The following is a 22,686-nucleotide window of genomic DNA, read 5'->3' on the forward strand; positions in this document are numbered from 1 at the left end:
ACTCCTCTTGGGTGAATTTGCTTCCTTTTTTTCTAGGGCTTTTAGATGTGTTGTCAAGCTGCTAGTATGTGCTGTCTCCCGTTTCTTCTTGGAGGCACTCAGAGCTATGAGTTTCCCTCTTAGAAATGCTTTCATTGTGTCCCATAGGTTTGGGTACGTTGTGGCTTCATTTTCATTAAACTCTAAAAAGTCTTTAATTTCTTTCTTTATTCCTTCCTTGACCAAGGTATCATTGAGAAGAGTGTTATTCAGTTTCCACGTGAATGTTGGCTTTCCATTATTTATGTTGTTATTGAAGATCAGTCTTAGGCCATGGTGGTCTGATAGGATACATGGGACAATTTCAATATTTTTGTATCTATTGAGGCCTGTTTTGTGACCAATTATATGGTCAATTTTGGAGAAGGTCCCGTGAGGTGCTGAGAAGAAGGTATATCCTTTTGTTTTAGGATAAAATGTTCTGTAGATATCTGTCAGGTCCATTTATTTCATAACTTCTGTTAGTTTCACTGTGTCCCTGTTTAGTTTCTGTTTCCACGATCTGTCCTTTGAAGAAAGTGGTGTGTTGAAGTCTCCCACTATTATTGTGTGAGGTGCAATGTATGCTTTGAGATTTACTAAAGTGTCTCTAAGGAATGTGGCTGCCCTTGCATTTGGTGCGTAGATATTCAGAATTGAGAGTTCCTCTTGGAGGATTTTACCTTTGATGAGTATGAAGTGTCCCTCCTTGTCTTTTTTGATAACTTTGGGTTGGAAGTCGATTTTATCCGATATTAAAATGGCTACTCCAGCTTGTTTCTTCAGTCCATTTGCTTGGAAAATTGTTTTCCAGCCTTTCACTCTGAGGTAGTGTCTGTCTTTTTCCCTGAGATGGGTTTCCTGTAAGCAGCAGAATGTTGGGGCCTGTTTGTGTAGCCAGTCTGTTAGTCTATGTCTTTTTATTGGGGAATTGAGTCCATTGATATTAAGAGATATTAAGGAAAAGTAATTGTTGCTCCCTTTTATTTTTGTTGTTAGAGTTGGCATTCTGTTCTTGTGGCTGTCTTCTTTTTGGTTTGTTGAATGATTACTTTCTTGGTTGTTCTAGGGCGTGATTTCCGTCCTTGTATTGCTTCTTTTCTGTTATTATCCTTTGAAGGGCTGGATTCGTGGAAAGATATTGTGTGAATTTGGTTTTGTCGTGGAATACTTTGGTTTCTCCATCTATGGTAATTGAGAGTTTGGCCGGGTATAGTAGCCTGGGCTGGCATTTGTGTTCTCTTAGTGTCTGTATAACATCTGTCCAGGCTCTTCTGGCTTTCATAGTCTCTGGTGAAAAGTCTGGTGTAATTCTGATAGGCCTTCCTTTATATGTTACTTGACCTTTTTCCCTTACTGCTTTTAATATTCTATCTTTATTTAGTGCATTTGTTGTTCTGATTATTATGTGTCGGGAGGAATTTCTTTTCTGGTCCAGTCTATTTGGAGTTCTGTAGGCTTCTTGTATGATCATGGGCATCTCTTTTTTTATGTTTGGGAAGTTTTCTTCTATTATTTTGTTGAAGATATTAGCTGGCCCTTTAAGTTGAAAATCTTCATTCTCATCAATTCCTATTATCCGTAGGTTTGGACTTCTCATTGTGTCCTGGATTACCTGGATGTTTTGAGTTAGGATCCTTTTGCATTTTGTATTTTCTTTGACTGTTGTGTCGATGTTCTCTATGGAATCTTCTGCACCTGAGATTCTCTCTTCCATTTCTTGTATTCTGTTGCTGATGCTCGCATCTATGGTTCCAGATCTCTTTCCTAGGGTTTCTATCTCCAGCGTTGCCTCGCTTTGGGTTTTCTTTATTGTGTCTACTTCCCCTTTTAGTTCTAGTATGGTTTTGTTCATTTCCTTCACCTGTTTGGATGTGTTTTCCTGTTTTTCTTTAATGATTTCTACCTGTTTGGCTGTGTTTTCCTGCTTTTCTTTAAGGGCCTGTAACTCTTTAGCAGTGCTCTCCTGTAATTCTTTAAGTGACTTATGAAAGTCCTTCTTGATGTCCTCTATCATCATCATGAGAAATGTTTTTAAATCTGGGTCTAGATTTTCGGTTGTGTTGGGGTGCCCAGGACTAGGTGGGGTGGGAGTGCTGCGTTCTGATGATGGTGAGTGGTCTTGATTTCTGTTAGTAGGATTCTTACGTTTGCCTTTCGCCATCTGGTAATCTCTGAAGCTAGCTGTTTTAGTTGTCACTGTTAAGAGCTTGTTCTTCAGGTGACTCTGTTAGCCTCTATGAGCAGACCTTGAGGGTAGCACTCTCCTTCGTTTCAGTGGGCAGAGTATTCTCTGCAGGCAAGCTCTCTTCTTGCAAGGCAGGTACCCAGATATCTGGTGTTCGAACCAGACTCCTGGCAGAAGTTGTGTTCCACTCACTAGAGGTCTTAGGATCACGTGTGGAATCCTGTGTGGGCCCTTGCGGGTGTCAGGTGACTCAGCTGGCAAGGTAGCCTGGGGCTCGAGTGGAGTGGAAGGGGTTTGTGCCCCAGATCAAGCCCGGGTAGCCTGCTTCCCTATGTACCGCAGTCTCAAGTTCCGTGCGATTGGATTGGGGCAGGCGCTGTGTTCCACTCACCAGAGGTCTTAGGGTCCCGTGGGGAGTCCCGTGTGGGCCCTTGCGGGTGTTGGGCAAGACTCTGCTGGCAAGGAAGCCCGGGGCTCGAGTCGAGTGGAAGGGACTTGTGCCCCAGATCAGGCCCGGGTAGCCTGCTTCCCTATGTACCGCAGTCTCAAGTTCCGCGCGATTGGATTGGGGCAGGCGCTGTGTTCCACTCACCAGTGGTCTTAGGGTCCCGTGGGGAGTCCCGTGTGGGCCCTTGCGGGTGTTGGGCAAGACTCCATGAAAGCATTTCTAAGAGGGAAACTCATAGCTCTGAGTGCCTCCAAAAGGAAGCTGTAATGAGCACACACTAGCAGCTTGACAACACATCTAAAAACTCTAGAAAAAAAGGAAGACAATTCACCCAAGAGGAGTAGACGTCAGGAAATAATCAAACTCAGGGGTGAAATCAACCAAGTGGAAACAAGAAGAACTATTCAAAGAATTAACCAAATGAGGAGTTGGTTCTTTGAGAAAATCAACAAGATAGATAAACCCTTAGCTAGACTCACTAGAGGGCACAGGAACAACATCCTAATTAACAAAATCAGAAATGAAAAGGGAGACATAACAACAGATCCTGAAGAAATCCAAAACACCATCAGATCCTTCTACAAAAGGCTATACTCAACAAAACTGGAAAACCTGGACGAAATGGACAAATTTCTAGACAGATACCAGGTACCAAAGTTAAATCAGGATCAAATTAACAATCTAAACAGTCCCATATCCCCTAAAGAAATAGTAGCAGTCATTAATAGTCTCCTGGCCAAAAAAAAGCCCAGGACCAGATGGGTTTAGTGCAGAGTTCTACCAGACCTTCAAAGAAGATCTAATTCCAGTTCTGCACAATCTATTCCACAAAATAGAAGTAGAAGGAACTCTACCCAACTCATTTTATGAAGCCACTATTACTCTGATACCTAAACCACAGAAAGATCCAACAAAGATAGAGAACTTCAGACCAATTTCCCTTATGAATATCGATGCAAAGATCCTCAATAAAGTTCTTGCTAACCGAATCCAAGAATACATCAAAACAATCATCCATCCTGACCAAGTAGGTTTCATCCCAGGGATGCAGAAATGGTTCAATATATGGAAATCCATCAACATAATCCAGTATATAAACAAACTCAAAGACAAAAACCACATGATCATCTCGTTAGATGCTGAGAAAGCATTTGACAAAATCCAACACCCATTCATGATAAAAGTCTTGGAAAGATCAGGAATTCAAAGCCCATACCTAAGCATGATAAAAGCAATCTACAGCAAACCAGTAGCCAACATCAAAGTAAATAGTGAGAAGCTGGAAGCAATCCCACTAAAATCAGGAACTAGACAAGGCTGTCCACTCTCTCCCTACCTATTCAACATTGTACTTGAAGTCCTAGCCAGAGCAATTAGACAACAAAAGGAGATCAAGGGGATACAAATTAGAAAGGAAGAAGTCAAAATATCACTTTTTGCAGATGATATGATAGTATATATAAGTGACCCTAAAAATTCCACCAGAGAACTCCTAACACTGATAAACAGCTTCAATGAAGTATCTGGATATAAAATTAACTCAAACAAGTCAATGGCCTTTCTCTACACAAAGGATAAACAGGCTGAGAAAGAAATTAGGGAAACCACACTCTTCACAATAGTCACAAATAATATAAAATACCTTGGCTTGACTCTAACTAAAGAAGTGAAAGATCTGTATGATAAGAACTTCAAGTCTCTGAAGAAAGAAATTAAAGAAGATCTCAGAAGATGGAAAGATCTCCCATGCTCATGGATTGGCAGGATCAATATAGTAAAAATGGCTATCTTGCGAAAGCAATCTACAGATTCAATGCAATCCCCATTAAAATTACAACTCAATTCTTCAACAAATCAGAAAGGGCAACCGGCAGATTCATCTGGAATAACAAGAAACCTAGGATAGCAAACACTCTTCTCAAGTATAAAAGAACCTCTGGTGGAATCACCATGCCTGACCTAAAGCTGTACTACAGAGCAATTGTGATAAAAACTGCATGGTACTGGTATAATGACAGACAAGTAGACCAATGAAACAGAATTGAAGACCCAGAGATGAACCCACATACCTATGGTCACTTGATCTTTGACAAGGGAGCTAAAACCATCCAGTGGAAAAAGGACAGCATTTTCAACAAATGGTGCTGGCACAACTGGCGGTTATCATGTAGAAAAATGTGAATTGATCCTTTTCTATCTCCTTGTACTAAGGTCAAATCTAAGTGGATTAAGGAACTCCACATAAGATCAGAAAAACTGAAATTTATAGAGGAGAAAGTAGGGAAAAGCCTCGAAGATATGGGCACAGGGGAAAAAAATTCCTGAATAGAACAGCAATGGTTGTGCTGTAAGATGGAGAATCGACAAATGGAACCTCATAAAATTGCAAAGCTTCTGTAAGGCAAAAGACACTGCCAATAAGACAAAAAGACCACCAACAGATTGGGAAAGGTTCTTTACCTATCCTAAATCAGATAGGGGATTAATATCCAATATATATAAAGAAATCAAAAAGCTGGACTCCAGAAAATCAAATACCCCATTAAAAATGGGGCTCAGAGCTAAACAAAGAATTCTCACCTGAGGAATACCGAATGGCTGAGAAGCACCTGAAAAAATGTTCAACATCCTTAATCATCAGGGAAATGCCAATCAAAACAACCCTGAGATTCCACCTCACACACGTCAGAATGGCTAAGATAAAAAATTCAGGTGACAGCAGATGCTGGCAAGGATGTGGAGAAAGAGGAACACTACTCCATTGTTGGTTGGATTGCAAGCTTGTACAACCACTCTGGAAATCAGTCTGGCGGTTCCTTAGAAAATTGGACATAGTACTACCGGAGGATCCAGCAATACCTCTCCTGGGCATATATCAAGAAGATGTCCCAACTGGTATGAAGGACACATGCTCCACTATGTTCATAGCAGCCTTATTTATAATAGCCAGAAGCTGGAAAGAACCCAGATGCCCCTCAACAGAGGAATGGATACAGAAAATGTGGTACATCTACACAATGGAGTACTACTCAGCTATTAAAAAGAATGAATTTATGAAATCCTATGCAAATGGATGGACCTGGAGGGCATCATTCTGAGTGAGGTAACCCAATCACAAAGGAACTTACACAATATGTACTCACTGATAAGTGTATATTAGCCCAAAACTTAGGATACCCAAGATATAAGATACAATTTGCCCAATGCATGAAACTCTAGAAGAATGAAGACCAAAGTGTGGACACTGTGCCCCTTCTTAGAATTGGTAACAAAACACCCATGGAAGGAGTTACAGAGACAAAGTTTGGAGCTGTGACAAAAGGATGGACCATCTAGAGACTGCCACATCTAGGGATCCACCCCATAATCAGCTTCCAAATGCTGACACCATTGCATACACTAGCAAGATTTTGCTGAAAGACCCAGATATAGCTGTCTCCTGAGAGACTATGCTGAGGCCTAGCAAACACAGAAGTGGATGCTCACAGTCAGCTATTGGATGGATTACAGGGCTCCCAATGGAGGAGCTAAAGAAAGTACCCAAGGAGCTAAAGGGACCTGCAATCCTATAGATGGAACAACAGTATGAACTAACCAGTACCCAGGAGCTCTTGACTCTAGCTACATATGTATCAAAAGATGGCCTAGTCGGCCATCACTGGAAAGAGAGGCCCATTGGACACACAAACTTTATATGCCCCAGTACAGGGGAACGCCAGGGCCAAAAAAATGGGAATGGGTGGGTAGGGTAGTTGGGCGGAGGGTATGGGGGACTTTTGGGATAGCATTGAAAATGTAATTGAGGAAAATACATAATAAATTAAAAAAAATAGCACCCAATCACAAAAGAACACACATGGTATTCACTCATTGATAGGTGGATATTAGCCCAAAAGCTCCAAATATCCTAGATACAATTCACAGACCACATGAAGCTCAAGAAGAAAGAACACTAAAGTGTGGGTGCTTCTGTCCCTTCTTAGAAGGGGGAACAAAATACTTACAGAAGAAGGTACAGAGACAAAGTGTGGAGCAGATACTGAAGGTATGGCCATCTAGAGACTGTCCCACCTGGGGATTCATCTCATATACAGTTACAAAACCCAGACACTATTGTGGATACCAAGAAGTGCATGCTGAAAGGTACCTGATATTTATATAATTTATAATATTTATTAATTTATGTGCGTTGAACTTCCAGTGACATTGTAAAAGAAAACCGTCCTGATCATGGTAAATAATTTTTTATCTGTTTTGAATACAGTTTGCAAGTACTTTACTAAGAACTTTTGTATCTTGTTTTCTTAGAAAAATTTATCTGTCATTTTTATTTGTTATGCATCTGTTTAAATGGTTTATCTCATCTGGGTTAAGTTTGATAGGTCACATGCATCTATATATTCATCCATTTTGTTAAGACTTCTCAATCTAGTGGAATGTATGTTTCCAAAGAACTACTGATTTTTCTTAATTTCCTTGGTATCTGTTGTAATGGCTCTCTTTTCATCTCCCTCCCTCTGGTCAATATGGCTAAGAGTTTGTCCATCTTTTCAAAGAGCCATCTGTATGTCTCACTGATTCTCTGTATTTTTTCCTTCCCATTTCATTAATTTATTCCTTGATTTTAATGATTTCTTTTCATTTTCTGACCTGGGGTTTGGCTCATTTTTCTTTCCAGGCACATCATTAAACTATCTCTTTTTATTTATTATTTGAAATAACCTTCAGATTTAAATGTTTTGTTACATTTTCTTCTCTTCCAAGTTCTTTCAGATACTCTCCTCCTTACCCACCCAATTATAAATCCTTTCTTAAAATACAAACCAAACCCCAATACAACAAAAAAGCACCCCAAACCTAGAAAACAAATTACTCAAAAAGAAAAACAAAACAAAGCAAAAGCAAAAGACAAAACAAACTCACAATATAACAAAATATTCCAAACCTAGGAAACTACTAACTTAAAAAGCAAAGAACAAAAATCACCCTCCCCAAAAAAATCTCACTCAAACTGTGACTAAATAAAAGCACACATACATAACACACCCCGCCCCTTACACCCCACCCCTTACACCCCACCCACGCACCATGCGTATTACATTATTTATTGATCAAATACTACCCAACCCTGGAATGGTTGATATACTCAGTGTCATCCCATTGGAGAAAACTGATTTTCCCTCTCCCAGTAGGTATAAATGACAATTCTGTTGTTAACATTTACCCTAGGGCTAGAGCTAGATCCATCATTTATTCATTAATAAAAAAAACATAACAACATAAAATATAATAAAATAAAGCCTACCACATTGAAATAGGACAAGACAGACTAACAAAAGGAAAAGAGCCCAAGAGAGGGCACAAGAGTCAGAGACCCATTCATTCTTATAATCAGAAATGCCACATAAATTGGAAGCCATACTATCTACTCAAAGAGCTGGTACAGATCCATGCACAGCCTCAGTCTCTGTGGGTTCATTGGAGGGTTTTATTTCTTGGTGTTCTCTACTCCCTCTGGTTATTGAATGTTGCCTTTTTTCCATGGGGATTTTTGAACTCTGAGGAAAGTGATTTGATGGAGACTTCCTATCTAGGGCTGAGCATTCCAAGGTCTCTCATTCACTGTGTAATGTCTGATTGTGGGTCTCTATCTTTGTCTCCATCTGCTGCAAGAGGAAGTTTCTCTGATACCATGATATCATTATTTCATCAGGAGTCATTTAATCACGACTTTTTTCTTTTTTTCCTTCTTCCCTCCTTCTTTATACCCCTTCACTTTCTTTTTAGTTCAGTATTATTTGTTTGTTTTTTTTCCCCCCTTTGGTTCCTGAGCTATGTAGTTTCAAGTTCTTGTTTATGCAAATAGTGTCAAGTATGGGTTTCATCTCCTGGAGTGTGCCTTCTGTCAAATCAGATATTGGTTGGTTACTTCTACATGCCTTGTGCCACTGTTGCTCTAGAATATCTTGCAAGTAGTACACCATTGTAGATAAAGAATTTGTGGCTGGCTTTGTGTTTTCATTTCTCTTTTGATAGCATGCAGAGTACATTCCCATAATAAAGAGGCTGAAACATAGGGGTAAGGTATATGTAGGCATCATCTGGACAGCACCATGTTCAGTGAATTGTGTTAGTGTTATCTTCAGAAATAGGATCTTGTTGCCAGTTTGTGAAGAACAACATAGAATCTTGGGAATAGCCTGGGTTGTTTGAAGGTTCTCATGGGGTCCCTGTAGCCAACAACTTAATTAGATGTAACTCAAACCCTACACTGGAGTGTCATTTGGTGACAAGATATAGTCAGTTGGGTCTCTGCCTTTCCCATTATTTGGTAATGCCATTTAGATTGCTTTCATGTAAATACATATTTTAAGATATTTCTACTGTATTATGTTTCCATTCTATCCCTCAGATGTTCATAAATTTTAGCTATCTCTCTCCATATTCTCTTCTACTACCCCCTCTCCATTCTCTACTCCTCCTTGATTCTCCCATTCCAAACCCTCTCACTGAAAAGTTTCTGTTCTATTTCCTTTTCCTAATGGGATCTGCCCATTTCCTTTAGGCCATTACTCTCTATATACCCTCTGTGGTTCTATGGATTTCAGCTTGGTTATTATTGCCTTAAAAGCTAATATACATATGTAAATAAAAATATACCATATTTGTCTTTCTGAGTGTCTGATACCTCACTCAGTGTTTATTTTTTTCTAGTACCACATTTTCTTTATTCGTTCTTCTATTGAGGCATATTTTTGTTTCCAATATCTGGCTATTATGAAGAGAGCAGCAATGATAGCACTGAAGGGAAATTTTGAACAGTGAACATTGTTTTAGATTTTATAACAAAAAGAAAGATGACTGGATGTGCAGTCAAATAGTAATTCATGAAGTATAGCCAATGGTTTGACAAAAGTATTTTTAAGACTAAGAGATTTTTTTCTAGGCAGAATTTCTCTATGTAGCATCGGCTGTTCTAAAATTTGCTCTGTTAACTGCTTGGTCTTCAACTCAGAGATTCTCCTGCCTTTGTCTCTTGAGTGCTGGAATTAAAGGTGTGTGCCACCACATCCCACTATGACTGAGGGTATTAATAAGTAGTAAAGTTGGGAGAATGGAGAGTAAAATATAAAACAGAAAGTATATGTTACAGGTAAGAAAACCAATAGATAAAATATACAAGATGCAGAGGATGGAAGTTCCATATTAAAACCCATGTAGAAGAGATGCAAGCTAAAACAAAACAACTAAACAATTGAAACACAAATAATAAATAAAACATAAAAAATAAATGAAAAGAAACAGAAGGGACTATAATCTCAGCCAGCATTTCTATTTAGTTGAGATGAATGTTGTTTGTCCTTTCCCTTGACTGCCTTTTGTAGAAGTTTCTTCAGGTAAAAGGAAGGCAGCAAGATTCAAGAAATCAAAGAATCTAAGGCCCATGTGTTTCCTGCTAACAAGGGTTTCTGAATAGAACTACACAAACACTTTTCAAAAATCTAGTCCCTCTTGAACATTGCCAATATTTCACTGAAAGAAGAAAGTTGGGTATGGTAATAATAATAATGATAATAATAATACCAACTAATGGCTTAACTAGAGACATTCATGTCCCAGTGCCAAAACACAAGCTACATTAAAAAAACCTTGGATGAGACAAATCCCCCCACCTGCCCTGTCATGCACCACTGCAGTGAGAGATCAGATGGTGGAGAGATGGGAGTGACTGAGGAGCAGAGTGATGTGTGCACTTGGAGGATGGACCTGGAGAAATGACAGGGGTGACTGGAGAGAAAGAAAAGGCTGAGGTTGATATGGATCATACTGTTGCCCAGTGGGGTTGACGGGATGCTGTGTAGCAGCCTGAAGCTTAAGCAGATGCAGTCTCAGCTCCAGCTACAGGGTCACCCTAGATTTAGGCAGTGATAGAGATCTGAGATGAGAAATGATTAGACCTCCTTGAAGAACCACCGTGTCCCACGATGCTGCTGAGGGCCATGTGTGGGTCAGTGGTCCTGATGTAGCCAGGGTTCAGGTTGATGTTCAAGGACCATGTTGTCATTTGCCAATATGCAGATGTTCATTGGTTGTGCTGTGGCCTGAGTCTGTGTTAATGTTCATGGGCTGTGCTGCTGCAGGGGGCTGTTATCTGGATGGTCTGTGCTTTTGCCTGGGGCCATAGGAATGTTCAGGCCCAAGCTGCTACTCAGGGCTGTGTCTGAGTCCATGTCTTACTATAGCCATAACTGTGTTGGTATCTGTAGCTTGTGCTACCACCAAAGGCCATATGGATGTCTGTGATCTGTGCTACAACCTGAAACCAAGTTGATGTCCATGGGCAATGCTACTAGTGGAGGCCTGTGTGTGTTCCATGTTGTCACCAAATGCTTGGCAGATGTCTGTGATCTATGCTTCAACCAGAAGCCATGTTCATGTCCATGATCCCAGGTGCGTTGGAGGGCCTTATCTGGGTCCATAGCCCTATTGCAACTGCAAGCCCTGTTTGTGGTCTGTGCTGATGCCAGACACCATGTGGAAGCCCATGATCCATGCTCCTGTGGTCCATAAAGAGCAAATAAGCTACTTCTGCAGTGATATCCATGACTGCAGATGCACAGTTGAGAAAGAGGGATATGGAAGGCTTCTGTGACAACCTACCTTTACTCTATCCTCCAACTCCCCTAAAAACCAAAATATTAACAGCTTAGACAGGAAGCCATTGGAGAGAACTCTCAAAAACTATGATAGGATGCTGGGGTGTGGCCCTGTATAATACATGGCTTTGAGCAGAGATGTGGGAGGGGAAGGACTCATCTATATTTAGGGGCAGGCCACACCCTAGTGAATATATAGATAAAACAAATTGTATCCCTCCCACCTCCAGTGGAGAATGTCATAAGGACAGAGAAGGACTGGAAAGCAAATGTGATAGGGATGTATGATGTAAAATCCCCAAAGAATAAATAGGAATATTACGTTGGGAAAAATTAAAAACACATAGAACCTAAAAAAAAACCCCAAAAAACCACCCCCCAAAACCCAAAAACAAACAAAAACTCAAAACACACAAAAAACCCAAACCAAACCAAAAAAACCCAAAAAACAAAAAACAAAGAAAAACAAAAACAAAAACCACCAAAAACCTTAGATAATATGATTCCTCTAACAATTATAAATTCCACACTATTGGCCATCAGTAACACCAATTTATATGAAACTTTAGAGAAATAATGCAAAATAATAACTCCATCTACGTATGTATGTATGTATGTATGTATGTATGTATGTATGTATGTATGTATGTATGTATGTATCTATCTATCTATCTATCTATCTATCTATCTATCTATCTATCTATCTATCTATCTATCTACCTATAATCAATCTTTTATTCCAGATAAATAAAACAACACAAAAAGCTCCTTGGATGAATTCCAAGAGAAGACAACTGAGTGGACTTAAGAAATTCAGTCACAAAAGAACACACATGGTAATGCACTCACTGATAAGTGGATATTAGCCCAAAAGTTCAGAATACCCAAGATACAGTTCACAGACCATATGATGTTCAAAAAGAAGGAAGACCAAAGTATGGATGCTTCAGCGCTTCTTAGACGGGAGAACAAAGTACTCACAGGAGGAAATATGGAGATAAAGCGTGGAGCAGAGACTGAAGGAAAGATCATCCAGAGACTGCCCCACCTGGGGATCCATCTCATATACAGTCGCCAAACTCAGACGCTATTGTGGATGTGGATGCCAGGAAGTGCTTGCTGATACGAGCCTGATATAGCTGTCTCCTGGGACTCTATGCCAGAGATAAATACAGAGACTTATGCTTGCAACCAACTATTGGAGTGAGCGCAGGGTCCCCAATAGAGGAGTTAGAGAAGGGACTGAAGGAGCTGAGGGGGTTCGCAGCCCCATCTGGAGATCAACAGCCTCAACTGGCCAGAACCCCTGGAGCTCCTGGGGCCTGGACTGCCAACCAAAGAGTACACATGGAAGGACCCATAGCTCAGGCCGCATATGTGGCAGAGGATGGCCTTGTTGGGCATCAGTGGGAAGAGCGGCCCTTGAGCCTGAGAGGGTTCAAAGCCCCAGTGTAGGGGAATGCCAGGATGGGAAGGTGGGAGTGGGTGGGTGGAGGGGGGAGCACCCTCATAGAGGTATGGGGAGGGGAGATAGGATAGGGGGTTCTGGAGGGGAGACCTGGAAAGGGTATAACATTTGAAATGTAAATAAAGAAAATATCCAACAAAAGAAAAAAAAAGGAAATTTAATGCTAGGCATGGAATATGAATCCAATAAAGGAGTCAAATTACTGAGGAACACCAATCAGAAATTCTGGAAATTAAAAAAATCAATGACACATAAAAACTCTGTGGAAATCTCTAACACTATGGTTTATGAGGAGGACACAATATAAGAACCTGAAGAAAAATTGAAGAATTGGAATGAGGATAAATGTTTAAAAATACATGAACAATCTTTAGGGCATCACGGAAAGACCAAATCCATGAATTATGGGCATAGAAGAAGAGTTCCATACTAAAGGCATAGAAACTGTTTTCAATAAAACTATTGCAAAAAATTTGTCAATCTAGGGAAATAGACTCTGTCTATGTAGAAGGGGTTTTTAAAACACAAATAAACAAAAATAGAAAAGAAACTTTTTTCCAATTTTTTATTAGATATTTTGTTTATTTACATTTCAAATGCTATCCCTAAAGTCCCCCATACCCTCCCCAAACCCCCTCCCCACTCTCCTACCCACCCACTCCCACTTCTTGGCCCTGTCATTCCCCTGTACTGGGGCATATAAAGTTTGCAAGACCAAGGGGCCTCTCTTCCCAATGATGGCCGACTAGGCCATCTTCTGCTACATGTGCAGCTAGAGACACAAGCTCTGGGGGTACTGGTTAGTTCATATTGTTGTTCCACCTATAGGGTTGCAGACCCCTCAGCACCTTGGATACTTTCTCTAGTTCCTCCACTGGGGGCCCTGTGTTCCTTCCAATAGATGACTGTGAGCATCCACTTCTGTATTTGCCAGGCACTGGCATAGCCTCACAAGAGACAGTTATATCAGAATCCTTTCAGCAAAATCTTGCTGGCTTATGCAATAGTGTCTGCGTGTGGTGGCTGATTATGGGATAGATCACCAGGTGGGGCAGTCTCTGGATGGTCCATCCTTTTGTCTCAGCTCCGAACTTTGTCTCTGTAACTTCTTCCATGGGTATTTTGTTCCCTATTCTAAGGAGGAATGAAGTATCCACAAGTTGGTCTTCCTTCTTCTTGATTTTATTGTGTTTTGCAAATTGTATTTTGTGTATTCTGAGTTTCTGGGCTAATATCCACTTATCAGTGAGTGGATATCAAGTGAGTTCTTTTGTGATTGGGTTGCCTCACTAAGGATGGGCAGATCCTTAGTGGATGTAACCTCCAGATACATCCATTTGTTCAAGAATTTCATAAATCCATTGTTTTTAATAGCTGAGTAGTACTCCATTGTGTAAATGTACCACATTTTCTGTATCTATTCCTCTGTTGAGGGACATCTGGGTTCTTTCCAGCTTCTGGCTATTATAAATAAGGCTGCTATGAACATAGTGGAGCATGTGTCCTTCTTACCAGTTGGAACATCTTCTGGGTATATGTCCAGGAGAGGTATTGCTGGATCTTCCAGTAGTATTATGTCCAATTTTCTGAGGAACCTCCAGACTGATTTCCAGAGTGGTTGTACAAGCTTGCAATCCTACCAGCAATGGAGGAGTGTTTCTCTTTCTCCACATCCTCGCCAGCATCTGCTGTCACCTGAATTTTTTATCTTATCTATTCTAACTGGTGTGAGGTAGAATCTCAGGGTTGTTTTTGATTGGCATTTCCCTGATGATTAAGGATGTTGAACATTTAGAAAAGAAACTTCTTATGCTCTATTATAGTTTAAACATTAGATGTACAGAAAAAATATAGTAAAATCTGAAAGAAAACCAAGTCATGTATAAAGGGAGAACCTTCAGAATAGTGAATTTCTCAACAGAAGTTTTAAAAGCAAGGAGATCTGGGAATGATATATTCCAATCAGTCCCACCACCAGACACTAACCAACCAAGACCACTATAGCCATCAAAATAATGGCTTATGATAGACAGAGAAAGAAAATCTTTCTATAAAATAAACACTCTAAAGGAATTTATGACCATTAATTTGGCTCCACAAAGGAGACTAGAGTGAATTATTTAACCTGAAGAGAAAGATAAACACAAGTAGAGGTTGTGGAATAGAAAAAAAGCACACTATAATAGTAGTTGAGTAAATTAATAGAAAAATATAAAACATTACAAATCTAAAAATTGACATATATAATTCATACCTTCCAATAAACCTTTGAATATTAATCAACTCAACTATTTCTTAAAAATATACAGACCAGTAGATTGTATTAAACAGTAGGATCCATGTGTTTGTCACCACCAAATATCTCAAGGTCAAATATAGTCACCCCTTAAAGGGTGTAAAACACAGCAAAGAAACAAAGACTATACTACAGGCACCACCCATGATCCATGCACACCATACTAACTCCCCTATGTGGGAGTCTAAAACTACATAGATGAAATGTCTGAGAAAGAACTCAGTTTCACGTTAACAATTAATGATAGAGACAATTCAAACAAGTAGATCATGCATTAAGAAATATATCAAAGATCATGTTAATGGAATTTCCAAAGTGAACAAACCAGTCAAACCAGAGGCAAAAAGACCAAAATGTGGAAATTCAGAAAGGAGATTGAAATATTGAGAAAGAATCAAATGGGAATAGTTGAAATGAAAGCAGTGGGCATCACATAAAAACAATCTCTGAGAGCATCACTAATAGACAAGACCATGCAGAACATGGGATTAAATATTTCAAGTTCTGAAAGGATGTAATTATGAACTAGGAACACTATGTGCAGTTACATCTTTCAGAATTGATGGAGAAATGTGGGCATTTTAAGGCCAATACAGATTAGGGCAATTCATGACAACTAAGTCATCTTTGTAGAAAATTTGTAATGGAATACTTTATAGGAAGGAAGAAGAAAGTCAGGCTCCTCTTCTTGAAGACAAGAAAGTGTCTACACCATGAAAAGAAAAGATAATCAAATTAGATTCAGGAGAGAGAGAGAGACAATCACATCTGACACAGAAACTCAGCAAACCCTTGAAACAATATGGGTAAAGGAAAAGAACTACAAACAGTTCAGCAAAGCAACATCACCAAACAAGTTTACAGGAAATAGGAACCCCCTGTAGATCTTCATGTAGGGATGAGGCCTAGTCTCTTCCTCCATCCACTTTAGCATGTTTTCTGTTGTTGTCCTGGTTCATCTCATGTTTGGGCATGCTTTAGTGCTTTGCAAAAAGGTATGCATACAACGAATCACTTCCTATAAATAAATGAATACTGGGCTGGTGAGATGGCTCAGTGGTTAAGAGTGCCGACTGCTCTTCCGAAGGTCCCGAGTTCAAATCCCAGCAACCACATGGTGGCTCACAACCATCTGTAACGAAATCTGATGCCTTCTTCTGGAGTATCTGAGGACAGCTACAGTGGACTTCATATAATAAATAAATAAATAAATAAATAAATAAATAAATAAATAAATAAATAAATCTTTTTTTTTTTTGGTCAGGTTGGGTAATTTATTTAAATGTTATTGCTGCACGGTAACTCCCAGCAGAGTTTTTCCTCACACATTTTTTTTTCTTTTTCATTATTAGGTATTTTCCTCATTTACATTTTCAATGCTATCCCAAAGATTCCCCCATACCCATATCTTAAAAAAATAAATGAATACTATAAGTAGACTACTATAAATTTTATATCACTTCAATGTATTTTGCTCATGATTGTAAATCTACAACAAAACTATCGACAGTATAACCCTCAAATCAAGTAAATGAAGACAGAGTTTGGTTATGAGTGGTGAAAGGACCAGATCTGATAGGAAGGCCAGTAGGGGAATTTAGCCCTGATGCAACACTTTATTATTTTGATGGTCCATATTTTTGTGCATTTTCTAATAAAAACACTAAAACATCATGATGATTCATATATATTTTTTTTCATTCTTCCCATAAAGTATTAGTGTGGGAGGATGTGCCTGCCTCTTTCAGTCGAATCTTTTCCATGTGGTCGTTTCTCCTGTTCCTGGGATCATACAGCTCTCAGCTTATGTTCTTCTCTGATTCTGTTTGTTTTATTCAGATCTGTGTAGTTTAGGCTTCTTCATTAAACTGAAAATAAGTGTTTCCTGTTCTTTTATGTGTTCTTATTTACTTTCAGTAAAACTTTAGTCAATGCTTTTTTTTTTTTTTTTTTTTTTTGATGTTGGTATCATGGCCTTTTGCTTCTCTGCATGGTTTTCATTCACAGTCAGGAATCAGTTATAGTGAATCCTCACCGGGCTGCTCTGGATGTGTTTTCCATCAAGATGAAAGAGCTCAGATTTTATTGGTGCCTGATGAGAGAGAGAGATAAAGAGTCTGCTACCTGTTGGAAATAAGCTAGACACATTCTGGAGCTGGGGTGAAGGCATCTCAGCAGTTTGGCAGGATCCATGGAGAGGAGCCTGGAAACTGTGCTGGGGCTGCTGTGCATATGGCTTTGTTGTGAGTTGTGGCTCTCCCACATGGGGTTAGGGGTGCTCTAGAGGGGCCAGTGGTAGGGGCAGAAGACAAAACTCACCTTGTGGGTGTCTCCTGGGCTATCAGACAGGGGTAGAAAATGTAGAATGGTTGCTCTTCATATGGCTTGTCTTTTTTTTTTCCTCTGAGCAGGGGTGAAAGGGATGCAGGTGGAGTAGAATCCTCCAGCCCTGAGTCTCCATGAGGGGGTCCAGCTTTGGTCTGAGATGCAATTTTTCTACCACCATGACAGCTGTGCAGTGGTTCCAACAGAATCCTAGAGGCAGCCTCATTAGTCTGTTGTACATGGTTCCAGGAACAAAGGAGAAAGAGGCTAAAGTCAACATTCAATTCTAAGGAGCGCTACAGCACCCTGCACATCAGGGATGCCCAGCTGGAGGACTCAGGCACTTACCTCTGTGCAGGGCAGGAATAGTGCTCCCAGCAAGGCTAGAGCCTGGCCTCAAACTGCAGATGGATGTGTAGCTAAAGCCCCACCACAGCAAGAGTCTGCAGTAGCATTTGCACAGCTGTGGGGTCCCAAGTTTATATTTCTGTCATCTCTGCTAACACTAGACTGTTCAGGATTGCTGTTTCACTTCATTGTACCCGTTCTGTAACAGATTTCCACTCTCTGGAACAAATTCTTATGAAGACTATTGGAACGACTGACAAAGATGATAAGGTTCAAAGTACTGTCAGATCTGTTGGCACAGTGTTAACTGTTCTTAAATTAATGTTCAACAAAAGGCTTTAAAGAGACATGCTTTTCATCAAACAGAAGAGATGACCCAATGTTTCAGTCAACTGCAGATCTTTTGATTATGTAGAAGAATGAGACTGTTACTAGTTCTTTGAGAATTTTATACATTGTACTCGGATCATTTTCCCTTCTCTACCAATTCTTACCAGGTCTACCCCTCCTTCTTACTCATCCGGCTTCTCTTTCTTTGATTTTGGAGTAAAAGAGAACCTTCAAGTACAGTGTGTGCTGTCCATACCACTTGGATGCAGCTTTCACTTAAGTGCTGTTGAGACTATACATGGGGCCATAACTGTAAAGAAAACAGATTGTCCTTCTCCTAGTAGCTATCAGATGCCAGTATCTCCTTAGTTAGGGGCAGAACTGCCCATACCCACTGTTCCCCTTCACCCATGCTGGAAGTTTGTGTAGCTTGAGCTCATGTCAATCTTGTAATTGAAGATTCAATGATAAAATGTTTATAAATAAGAATTCTGAATTACATACATATTATGGCAGTTTGAATGGAAGTTGCCCCCATAGGCTCATATATTGGCATGCTTTATCCTTCATTAATGAACTCTTTGGGGAAGATTGAAAGGTGTGTAGATTTGTTGGAGAAAGTGTTGGATGTACGACACTGGAAGTGGTCTTTGAGGTTTAAAATGCCCACAACAGGCCCAGTGTCTCTTTCTCAGCCTGGTGCCTACTGATCAGGATGGAAAAGATTTCCCAGCACCCACACTGCTTGCTGCCATGTTCCTGGCCATGGTGATAATGAATTTAACCCTCTAGATCTCTAGGCCAGTTTTAATTTAAATTTCTTTTATAAGTTGCTTAGGTCATGGTATCTCTTCACAGCTATAAACAGTAACTAAGATACAAATCATCAAGCCACTTTAACTTTATCACAACTTACAAAATAAAGTTGAAGGAAGCAGTAAATCACTACTATGTAAGTTAATGTTTATAACAGAAGAGTCAAAGGACTAAGACAGCACTGCATCACATCCCAAGGCACAACAGAGCAATGCCACTTACGTTTTATTACAATTTTATTCATTTTTGAATTTTATACAGTATACTTGATTCTATTCTTTCTTCTCCCTCATGCCCTCCCAGGTCCTTTCCACCTCATCCCCAACTCAATGTTCTCTCAATTAACACTCAAAAACGAAACAAATTAAGAAGACAAAACAACCCCCCAAAAGACAAAACCCACTAAAGCATACAACAACAGCAATTGCACACACAAAAATATTCCTGTTGACAGGGACAAAGAGTGAAGCGGAGACTGAAGGAAAGAGCATCCAGAGACTGCCCCACCTGGGGATTCTTCCCACATGCAGACACCAAACCCAGACACTATTGCTGGTGCCAAGAAGTGCTTGCTGACTGGAGCCTGATAGAGCTTTCTCCTGAGAGGCTTTGCCAGATCCTGACCAATACAGATGTGGATGCTTGCAGCCAACCATCGGACGGAGCCCAGGGACCCCACTGGAGGAGTTAGGGGAAGGACTGAAGGAGCTGGAGGGGCCTTTTCTGGCATCAGTGGAAGAGGAGGACCTTGGTCCTGTGAAGGCTTGATGCCCCAGTGTAGAAAAATGCTAGGGCAGTGAGGCAGGAGTAGGTGTGTGGGTGGGGGAGCTCCCTCATAGAAGCAGAGTAAGGGGGGATGGGCTAGGAGGTTTGCAGAGGGGAAACAGGAAAAAAGGATAACATTTAAAATGTAAATATTCAATTAAAAATTTTTCTGTTGGTCTAGTAATTCTGAACTTGAAGTCTGTCCTGGAATATGGGGCTATCCCTACTGTCACACCACTGGAGAAAACTGATTTTCCTCTCCCCTCAGTTATCAGTGGCAAAAGGATTCTCAGTTTGGGGTGGGACTTGATGTGCCCTTCCCCTTTGCTGTGCTAGGATTTTTGTGTGGCTTCAGTTTTTTTTATATCTTGGGCATGACATTACAGTCTCTGAGAGTTCTTATGTGCATCAGCAATGTCTTCAGAGATTATTGTTCAGAGACAAGGAAGAAGTTGTCAGAACTGAAATGAACTCACACTGTGTGATGGTTTGTATATGCTCAGCCCAGGGAGTGACAGTGTTAGAAGGTGTGGTCCTGTTGGAATAGGTGTGGCCTTGTTGGAGTAGGTGTGTCTCTGTGGGTGTGAGCTTTAAGACCCTCATCCTAGCTGCCTAGAAGTCAGTCTTTTACTAACAGTCTTCAGACGAAGATGTAGAACTCTTCATCTGTTCAGCTCTGCCTGCACTATGCCTGCCTGGATGCTGCCACACTGTCACATTGATAATAATGGACTGAACCTCTGAACCTGTAAGCCAGCCCTAACTGAATGTTGTTCTTTATTATTGCATCCCACTCGACCGGCAAGAAAGACGCAACAAACCGGAATCTTCTGCGGCAAAAGCTTTATTGCTTACTTCTTCAGGAGCAAGAGCGAAAATGGCAAAACCCCGTCCCTTTTAAGGAGAATTATCCTCTGCCTAGGACGTGTCGCTCCCTGATTGGCTGCAGCCCATTGGCCGAGTTGTCGTCACGGGGAAGGCAGAGCACATGGAGTTTAGAACTACCCCTGGCACATGCGCAGATTATTTGTTTACTACTTAGAACACAGATGTCAGCGCCATCTTGTAACAGCGAATGTGAGGGTGGCTCCCCACATCTCCCCCTTTCCTTTTAATTTAAGAGCAATAGGCCACCCATTTTAATGAGAGTGGAGATAGAGGTCAAATCCCCAGTGTGCAGGTAAAGGAGCCGTACACAAAACCTCCTCCCAGGCTCATCACCCAGAGGGGTCCTGGTCTGGTCCCATGTTGTTTTTCCTGGGGGAAGGACACTTGAACACTCAACTTTTTTGAAAGATGACATGTCTCCCTAGAATAGGCTCATACGTGCCGCAGAGCCCTTCTACTGCAGTGCTTAGCCGTGTAACTCTCTCGGGCTGCTGAAGCACACTCACTCTATCCCATGCAATGAGACTAGCCTCGTGGGGTGCAAGAGCTGAATGGCCAGCGACCTATTGCTTAAGCATAGATAACCATATATTAGGGGAAGCACCATGTTCTAGTGCTGCAAGCGCCTGGGCAATAACCACCTTGTCTCTCCTAGTTTGGGCCTTAAGCTTACAGACCAACCAGAGAAGCAACACTAATCCACAGCAAAGTGTATCTCCAAATAATCCCACCCCCACCCATTCTTTAAAGAAGGAAAATGCTGAGGAGATCCAATTGGGTAATCCTTTGGTCAGGGACAGGTCCAAGCATGTGGAGTTGACCTGAATGATGGCAAGTCTCAATTCCCGAAGGGTCTGTTCAAATTTAGCCGTCCAATTCTGTAACATATACTGAGAAAGACTTTTTGACAAATTAGCTGCCCTAGTAAATTTCTCATACTGAATGGAAGTAAAGCACAATCCCGGAAACTTTTGTTCACATCCCAACTGAGCTATTTGCCATAATACATCTAGTTGTTTCTGGACAAGATCTATGCGTTGATTAACCAGCATGAGACCTCCCTGTATCTTGACATTAGCTGAGGCCTGTTTATCCATGGCTGTGGTCACCGAGGCTGACAATGTGTTAATGGTGTCAGTTGTCTGGACCTGTCCAGACAGAGCCAAGGCTGTCTGAACAAGGCCAAACCCAGTTCCTTGTTAGTGGTAAAAAAGCGGGGGAATACTTGAGCATTATACATCACCGGCATTGGGAGTGGAAATGTCGACATTATCCCCCAACGCTGCTCTCTCTTTGTTATTGTTGCCCTGGACATCACCAAGACGAGGGACATCAGTATTCCCTTGGTCAGTCTGGATTTTTCGGGTGAGTCTTTCTGGTATCCAAAATGGGTTGTCTTCATTCTGTGGAAAAACACAAACAGCTCCCCTGGATCTTATCAAAATAGGATCCGGTCCTTTCCATTTGTTACATAAAACATCTTTCCATTTAACCATCTCATTAGGCCTATCTGGCTCTGAACAATGACGTTCAGCCGCAGTATGGCCATGAGCATCAAGATTTAAAAAATTGAGTGTAAAGAGTGCCATAGACACAGACACTCTTGGTACTCGGGGTAGAGCCTCGACTCCCCCTTTCTGTTTTAATAGATAGGATTTGAGGGTGCGATGCACACGCTCAACAATACCCTGTCCTTGAGGGTTCTATGGAAGTCCATTCAGGTGGGTCACATCCATCTGACGGCAGAACTGCTGGAATTTTTGAGATGTATAAGCTGGTCCATTATCAGTCTTAAGGAGTTTGGGTTTCTCCCAAGCACTCCATGTCTCAAGGCAATGTTGAATCACATGTGAGACTTTTTTTCTGGTTAAAGGAGATACAAACATGATGCCAGAGCAGGTGTCAATAGAGACATGTAAATATTGACTTCTCCCAAAGGAGGAAATATGCGTGACATCCATTTGCCAGACCTGTAATGGCCTGACGCCACGGGAGTTTACCCCTACATGAGGAGTAGATAAAATTTGACAACAATCTAAAGGCATTATTAAGTAATCAGAATCATTTCCAGTAGAACCAATCCCTCTGGCAGCTCAAGGAATACCAGAGGAAGGAAAACAGCCATGTAGGCTTGGCAAA

At 40.8% G+C, this 22,686-nt stretch overlaps 1 pseudogene and 1 further gene; both read left to right on the forward strand.

Moving 5' to 3' along the window:
- Tcra (T cell receptor alpha chain) overlaps positions 1 to 22,686 on the forward strand; it is a 1,796,232-nt gene that overhangs the window by 162,074 nt on the left and 1,611,472 nt on the right.
- Trav4-1 (T cell receptor alpha variable 4-1) lies at positions 17,267 to 17,764 on the forward strand (annotated as a pseudogene). Its single transcript is given in 2 exon segments — positions 17,267 to 17,315; positions 17,487 to 17,764. Coding segments are annotated over 2 exon segments (327 nt in total).

The sequence above is a fragment of the Mus musculus genome, chromosome 14 (assembly GCF_000001635.26).
Source record: "Mus musculus strain C57BL/6J chromosome 14, GRCm38.p6 C57BL/6J".
NCBI lineage: Eukaryota > Metazoa > Chordata > Mammalia > Rodentia > Muridae > Mus > Mus musculus.